The sequence below is a fragment of the Platalea leucorodia genome, assembly GCF_965183815.1.
Source record: "Platalea leucorodia genome assembly, chromosome: 7".
Taxonomy (NCBI): domain Eukaryota; kingdom Metazoa; phylum Chordata; class Aves; order Pelecaniformes; family Threskiornithidae; genus Platalea; species Platalea leucorodia.
In genome coordinates this window covers 72,916,423-72,924,098 of record NC_138829.1, presented here as the reverse complement: position 1 = coordinate 72,924,098, position 7,676 = coordinate 72,916,423, and the positions used below count along the sequence as shown (strand labels likewise).

At 54.1% G+C, this 7,676-nt stretch overlaps 1 protein-coding gene across 1 annotated transcript; it reads right to left on the bottom strand.

Moving 5' to 3' along the window:
- Positions 1-5,024: 5,024 nt before the first annotated feature.
- Positions 5,025-7,103, bottom strand: CHST14 (carbohydrate sulfotransferase 14; the record flags this gene model as incomplete). Its single annotated transcript, XM_082317136.1, has 1 exon — positions 5,025-7,103. The coding sequence occupies one exon, from the start codon at positions 7,101-7,103 to the stop codon at positions 6,024-6,026; it is 1,080 nt and encodes a 359-aa protein (XP_082173262.1). The 3' UTR covers positions 5,025-6,023.
- Between the last annotated feature and the right edge of the window lie 573 nt (positions 7,104-7,676).

The window sequence follows — 7,676 nt, the reverse complement described above, 5'->3', positions numbered from 1 at the left end:
AATCTCATTGAAGGACCCATTTTATGAAGCTTCCTCCATCTGGAGCCAAAATCTTGGGAAAATCACCCTGCTCGGTTTGACCCGAGCTCCGGTCTCTGCTCCCAAACAGGGTGTGCAACTGAATAAGCACCTCCAAAACCACAGGCGAGCCCCTTCCCTCGAAAGCAGGGGTGCGAGAGCTCAAAACCAGCGTGGGAGTCTCGGATCATAAGGAGCTCTTTCAGCCCAGCTCGGAGCCTCAGTAATAAGACGCTATCGATAAGCCCCAGGCAGGTGCGTACGGAGCACCGACTCCGCCAAAACATCTCAGCCTCTTTATACGCACCTGATCCATTAGAGACGTTTTCCTTTGGCTCTTTCAAAATCCTGCCTGCGATGAAAGAAACGTCCCAAGGATGCTCGTGCTTCGGCATGAGAACGAAACCCAGCTGACGGCAAGAGATGCGGTCTGCGGCGATTCTCCTCCGCCATAAAGCAAGCTGAAAACAAAGAGGAGCAGAAGCAAAGCCGGTTTTACGCCTTGTGCAGGCACCAAAGCAGCCGTCCATGGCGCTGCTCGCTCCCGCCATGCTTCGGAAAGCTTTATTCCCGTCAGATACGGGGTCATGGCTACCAGCCAGCAAGGCGACTGGCAGCGTTAATGCGTTTACTTCAGCACCAGTGCCTGGCAAGGAAGTCAGTTATTTCTGCAAAAGCAATAGGAAAAAGCCCACAGGAAAGAGGAAAAATCTGACATACGCACTGGAGCGCAGCGCGGAGACCGGAGGGAATGCGTTTAAAACCCTTTTCTTCCTGCGAGTGGCTGACTGCAATGACCCCGGTTTAGAAATTCAGAGACACCAGGCTGCAGATGCCAGGTTTTAGCCCAGCGAGTGCTCCTCGCCGCCAGAGCTGGCCCAGCTGCCGCCGGCGGCCGATGCGCCCTCCCGGATCATCCCAGTTCAAGTCAGGTCTTCTGCGTGCTGTGAAACCACTGAGCTTCAATACCCACTCCCAGCGTTGCACTGCAAAAAGCCAGCTGCGTGGGTTTTAGGTACGCTGAAATGAGGCTTTGCAGGCGTAACAACATTGGAATCGGTAAACAAGATGACACAAGAAATGAGATTTTTGAAACAGCAAAGGGTCCTGACCTGTCCCGCTCCCTCGTCCAAAGGGGAATACCAAACCTGCAGCTCCCTTCCTCTCCACCGTTGCAGCCCGAGCTCGATGCTGGAGGTATTCAACGTTCGCTGCAATCATTTAAACACCACAGAGACAGAACGGGGATCGATTTCCCCCGCCGCTCAGAAAACGCCCTGCGCGCTGGTTGATCACCGGGAAGCAGGGACCTTCCCTCCCACGTGCAGAGGTTCTCCCGCGTGCCGGCGGTCATTCCTGACGGCAGGGCCCAGAGCTCCAGGACTCCCAGCGCCGCAGAAATCGAGGTCTTTCCCACTGGTCGTTAAGCAGCTGAACGCACGGGTCTCATTTCACCGGAGGATCGCCTTAACCAGACTTCTCCACGGGCAAGTAACTCAATCTCAGATACAACAGATGAACTATGAGAAATAACCCCAGGAATGAATAATAACAAAAAAAAATCATGACACATTGCAATTGCCTATTTTTAGTTCTTTGTGTGGGGCAAGAAAGCGCTGTTTTATGTTTGTATGTAGATAAACCATCTGATTTTGCAGATCTGCAGATAAACCATCTGAACTTCCAAAGCAGAGAGATGTCATCGAAATCAGCACGGCATAAACGCATGCCTGCATGGGCAGGGAATTCTTTGCGATGGCATCCTGTAACGGGGGGTTGCAGCAATTTAGGAAGCTGATAACTGGCTTTGGAAAACAGTGCTTGCTTGCCGTTGGGTCTTTTGTCCTTTCGGCAAAACGAGATGTGAGCGAAGTGGACAGACAGGGATACATGGGACAGGGTGGAAGACACTCCACCGAGCGGCGGTGGACAGTATCTTCTCACGCTGGACTGCTAAATCCCTGAGAAACAGGATTTTATGCCCCTGTCTGCTCTCCAGCACAAAACCTCACGTGGTTAAATCTATGTATTCCTCATAAGATATATAATACAATGCAGGAATGTATTCCTGCCTGGAGTTAGGCACAGCTGGTGCCAGCAAGCAGGCCAGGACCGAACGTGCACCGAGCGTGGCTCTACCTCCAAACTAACCACGCCACGAGCCAGGGATTTGGCAACGTGAACCTGGGGAACTTGACCTTACGAGAGAGATTCTTCCCTGCCAGACTTTTTCCCATCCATTGCCTTCTCCGATCACTGCATCTCCTGAACGAGTGATTAAAGCACTTGTAAAACACCTTGGAAGTTTCCCTGCAGTTAGCAGCCAAGCAAGGGATAAAATCAACTGTTCGGGTGCCTTCCTCACCGTAGGGGGGTGCAAATGGCCCTGAGGTGGAAAGGGCCGATTGCTTCTCTGGTAGAAAAATATTAGCAGAGGACGGTGTCAGCATCTGCGGGGCTGATGGGACCTCTGGGCACAAAGCATCGCTCCACGTCGCAGCGGGCAAGCGCAGGCGGCTCTGGGCGTTGCGCAGGCGCTGGTTCGAGGGAAAGCGAAATCACTGGGTCCCCGTTCATCACCAGCACTCGCACGACGAGAGCAAAGCACCGGGTTCCTTTCTGCAACACCGCGCTAACATCACAGGAGCTGCGAGCAATGAAAGGGTGCAATAAAATAAATTCTCCCCTCGCCTTGGTGGAAATGGATTAGCAGGTCCTGGAGCTGCCAGGGAAGGAGGAATAAACACGTGCACATAAATGGCAAAATTTGTGAGCACGTAAAATGCCTTTTTTTGTTTGTTTTTAGGTAAGCAGGCTAAGAAGGGACTAAAGGCAAATAAAATAACATAACATTGTGGTAATTTAGAGGGAATCGGGAGTTCTCCATATAACGAGGTGGAATTAAACTGCTGGAGCGTCTCCACCTGTCCAGGCTTGCTTCCCCAGGGAAAGCAGGAGGACGGCAGGGCCGGGGCTAGGCTTCATCGGCACGGAACTAGAAAAAGCAAGTGAGGGCAATGCCGTGACAAAACCCCCATGCCGAAACCTCAGGGTGGTTACTTGGGCAAGTCTGGGGCGTTCGGCACAGTGCTGAGGCTTAATAAAACATAACAAACCGAAAGGGAAAAGATCACCTTTTTATTCTGCTGGGCGACGGCAAGCGTGGAGGCGGAAAGGCGGCAAAAGGAGCTGCCAAACTGGAACAGATCGGAAAGCAGCGTGGGGCTGGGTCCCGCTCGGCCTCCGTCACCTCCAGCCGCTGCCCTCGGCTGCGGAATTCGCTCCTGATTTACTCCACGCCGCAGAAACACCTGACAAAAGGAAGAACCCATACAGCTGCGGAGGGAGATTACCTTTTTTCTGCCTGCTTGGCCAAAAGCTTTCTCCGGAAACGGCGTTATCGGCCGCGGATAAAACGAAGCACCGCTCTTGGAAACCTAATGGATCTTTCATATTTGCTGACCTGCAGCAAAGAGATAAGGAAATCACGGGTAGTCCGTAACCTCAATCAAGTAAGAGAAATAAGGTTTAGAGGTACATGACAAAATGCCCCCCGCTTCAGCTTTTGGCAGACTTTTCCGTGCTCCATACGGTTTTGCCAGGTACGGGACAAACTTCTGCCCAAGCTACGAGGTTTTGCAGGTTTTGCCGGCGTTAAAACCCTCCTTAGGGGAGGGTAGAAGGAGGTGGGAGGCCATTTGCTTTTATTTAAAGAGAAAAAGGCGATCAACAATATCCAGTAAAGGAGTAAGAGGCAGTAAAAGAAAAGCAAAATCCCTCTGCATGCGATAAATTAGATTAAGGAGACAAGAGACAAAAAATTCAATATAGAGAACAGAAGCTGCAGCAGATAAACAAACAAGGGGCACAAACCTTTAAAACTACTGAGAAATAAACATTTAATTAAAAACCCAGTCGCTAAACAAGCAGGAAACATTCCCTCAGCTTCACAGAAGCAGAGAGAGAGAGCGAAGTCTAACCAGCTTATTCCTAGTTAGAGAGACCTGAAGGTCAGGCTTAATTAAAACTCAGACCACCCCACCAGCAGCATCTGTTTTACAAAATAAAATCAGATTTCCAGCTGGTATCTGGTGCCCTTGGCCGGAGAACAAGACAGCTCTCCAGCTCCTCCAGCAGCGGGCACCAAACATTCCTGCGCTGGCACCGAGATCGCAGGGGACGGAGGGGAATCGCGCAGGTTTCGGACGGGGCGCAAGGAGAGCAAAGGCAACTTCTAACCCATTTTTTGCACAGGGTAGGCAGCTGCAGAGGCGAGGACGCAGGCGGGAGCCGACGGCCATCAACGCCCCAGTCATGGCTCTCGTGCCCAGCCACGATCCCGTTATCAAAGGTAGAAATCACTCAGCTCAAACCGTGCTGGGCTACTGACTTCAGCAGAGGGTGATTTCGCCGGGAGCTTATAGGTACAATAAACCTATTAAGTTACTGAAGTCATGCCCTAGGCAGGACTTTTCATCCCACCGCTTTGAGTTTGCTTGGATGTGGCTCCATGCCCTTCTTCCAAACAACTTCACAAATCCTAAAGAAAGCACCTGAATTTTCCTTCCCCCTTTTTGAGAGGTTAATCCCGGGAAGCCACCAGCTCCCCGCAGTACCTATGATCCATCCCCACCGCTTTGTAGCAGCCCCACAGCAATCAGGCGCCCGTTTCGCTGCTGACTGCCGCTTTTCATCCCATCGCCCGTGTCGCGTAATCGTCTCGCCGTTCGGCTCGGATGCGCTTCTTTCTCCACTTGTTACCGCTGCGCTGGTACTTAAAACACAAATTAATCAAGGCAGGAACTGCCCGTGCATCATACTTTCACGCCGTGGCTCAGCACGAGGGGCAGAAAGCCTCTGCAAGAACGCAAATAAACACTAACATTGAAGGAAAAGCACTAAGTAACAGACTAATTCATAGGAAAACTTTATTAGAAACGAGGACACGGCCTCCCAGGAGCAACATTCTCCGTTACCTCCCAAACTGTTACAATTTAACAGCCATAATTAAATACAAACACCTACAAAACCGCTGTGCGCGTCTATAAAAGAAGGGAGAACCAAACCTCAAACGGCCATCGTGCCAAACGCGGCCGGAGAAGGCGTTTTCCCGCGGCGGCCTGCATGCCCGCGGGCACGCAGCCACGCTGCCGGCGGGGGCGTCGCTTGCTGCCCTAAGAAGCGGGGCAGGTTTTCATCGTCCCAGAAGTCTGTATTGCTTTAATTCAAAGAGAGAGAAAAGACCAAGTTGTTACGGCTCGGCATCGCCTCTGATACGTTCTGCTGAGTAAATAGTTGGTACTTTCAAATCCTAAAATCGCACAAACGTGAACATTATCGCTAGTTTTATTTCAATGGTAAATAATAATAATAAATAATAACAGTAATAAAACTCAGAGGTACCACTGTCACAGAAAAAAAAGACCAGCCTCATTTAGCCACCATCTACAGATGAGAAAATAAAGAATAAATAGGGCCTAGTTTATGAAAGCCTTTTCTTCTGCTCACGCCCAAAAAACTACCTCCTGTCTAATCCAGGACCACCTTTAACAGCGCTAATTGTTAGCGCATCAACCACTTATTGTTATTAGCGCACCAACTGCTCCATTACGATTGCAATTCAGGTGCGTGCTATTTAGTACAAAACAATAAAGGAAGAAAAAAATACTTAAAATACATCCATTTCTCAGCTTCCTTACAGATGTTGTCCGGGTCGTGCTCCAAGAAAGAGTTTAAAGCAAAATAGATATACAAAAGCTACTGTGCTCAAGTCAGCGGCATATGTACACATCAAAATCAGAACAATACAAAAAGTGTTCTAGTAGCAAAGGCTAAATAAAATAGTATTTTATATAAACAGTGTTTGAAAAGTATAAAATTAGGAAATAATGCATAGAAAAGCGTGTTTCACAGGTCCTGCAGCAACGTGCTATTCACAGCAAGGGCTGCGTTAGCAAATCCGTGCAGTGCGGGCAGAGTTTACACCAGATCCCGACACGAACGACTCATTGCCTGCAGAATTCGCTGGTGATGTTGGGAAGGGGGTAGGCGAAGAGGGAGAAATCCATGATATATTTTGTTAACAACTCTTTTATCAGCCGGCGTTGGGTGTTGCACAGGTAGTAATGGAGCGTTTCTGCCGTCACGGGCTTGTACCACGACTGCCGTTCGGGGAAGCGGATGAAGGAGGGCGACTGGACTCGCTCGAGGATGTAGTCGGCGTCCGCGTTCAGCCGCTCGTAGGAGCCGATGAAGTCGTACCTGACGGCGCAGGGCTGGCAGAGGTTGTAGATGGGCATCCAGTGCTCGTTCATCCTCTCCACCTCCTCGTCCAGCAGGTACTGGAGAAACTCGGAGAAGGTCACGTCGTCGCCCGCCGAATTCCCCCCGTTCTTCCGATACCGCCTGACGATCTCCACCCCGTACTTCTGCTGGTACTCCTTGATCTCCCCAAATTTATTCCTGTAGGCCGACAGCAGCCTCTCCATGGGGTTTCGCACGAAGATGAACTTGTAGTAGTTCTTCAGCCGGTAGCTGATCTCGTCCGGCTTCATGTCCCCCAGGAACACCAGGTCGCTCTTGTGGTCCATCTTCAGCTTGACGTCGACGCTCTCCAGCGCCCCGTCCAGCACCTTCAGGATGCGCTTCCAGTTGGAGCAGGCCACCTTGGGCACGTAGCAGTACAAGAAGCGGTACTTGTCGCTGACCAGGAGGTGCCGGAGCACCGTCCGCCGCTGGCCGGCCGGCAGCTCCCAGACGCTGCGGGGCATGGCGCGCTGCCCGCAGACGGCGCGGATGGTGCGGTTGCGGATGTCCCGCAGCACCTCGTACTCCAGGTCGCCGGCGGCCTCCTCGCCGCCGCCCCGCCGGGAGAGCTCCCCCGCCGCCGGGTGCAGCGGCTTCACCTCGGCCAGGATGCCCTTCTCGATCATGAGGAGCAGCCCGCTGGAGGCCAGGATCACCCCGAACATCAGCATGGAGGGCAGCAGCGCCGTGCCGCCGCCGGCGCCCCGCGGGCGGGAGCGGCTGCGGCCCGAGGCGGCCGCCCGCCTCACCTCCCCGGGGAAGGGGGGCCGGGGGAGCATGGCCTCGGCGGGCCCGGGCCGCTGCCACCTCAGCCTCCGCGCCGCATGCCGGGAACGGAGGGCGGGGGCTGGCCGCCGGCTCCCCGCCCGGCCGCCGCCGCCGTGAGGAGGGCGCGGAGGGCGGGCCGCGGGCCGGGGGAGGCGGCGGCCATTTCGCGGCGGCCCCGCCTCGCCGCCCCGACGGGGAAGGGGCGGCCGCGGGCGGCGAGCGGGGAAGGGGCGGGGACGGGAGGGCGGGGGGCTCCCCGCCTCGCCCGGGGCCCGGCCGCTGCGGCGGCTTCGGGAGGGGAGGGGAGCCGACAGCCGCCCGCGGCCGGCGGGGCTCCGGCCGGCGGGGCTCCGGCCGCCGCTCCCGGGAGCCGGAGGGCTGCGGGCCGCCCGGCCGTGCCCTTCCAGCCAGGCACCGGCATCGCCGCCTCCGGCAGGCGTCCGAGCAACGCCCCCGGCTGCCCTCTCCCCAAAACACCCGTAACAGGGGATTTAAAACAAAAGCCTCCAGGCTTTGCTCCGAGTTACGGGGTGCTGCTCGCAGCACGGTTTAAAGCCCGGTGCTTCCCAGCTCGTACTTAGCCC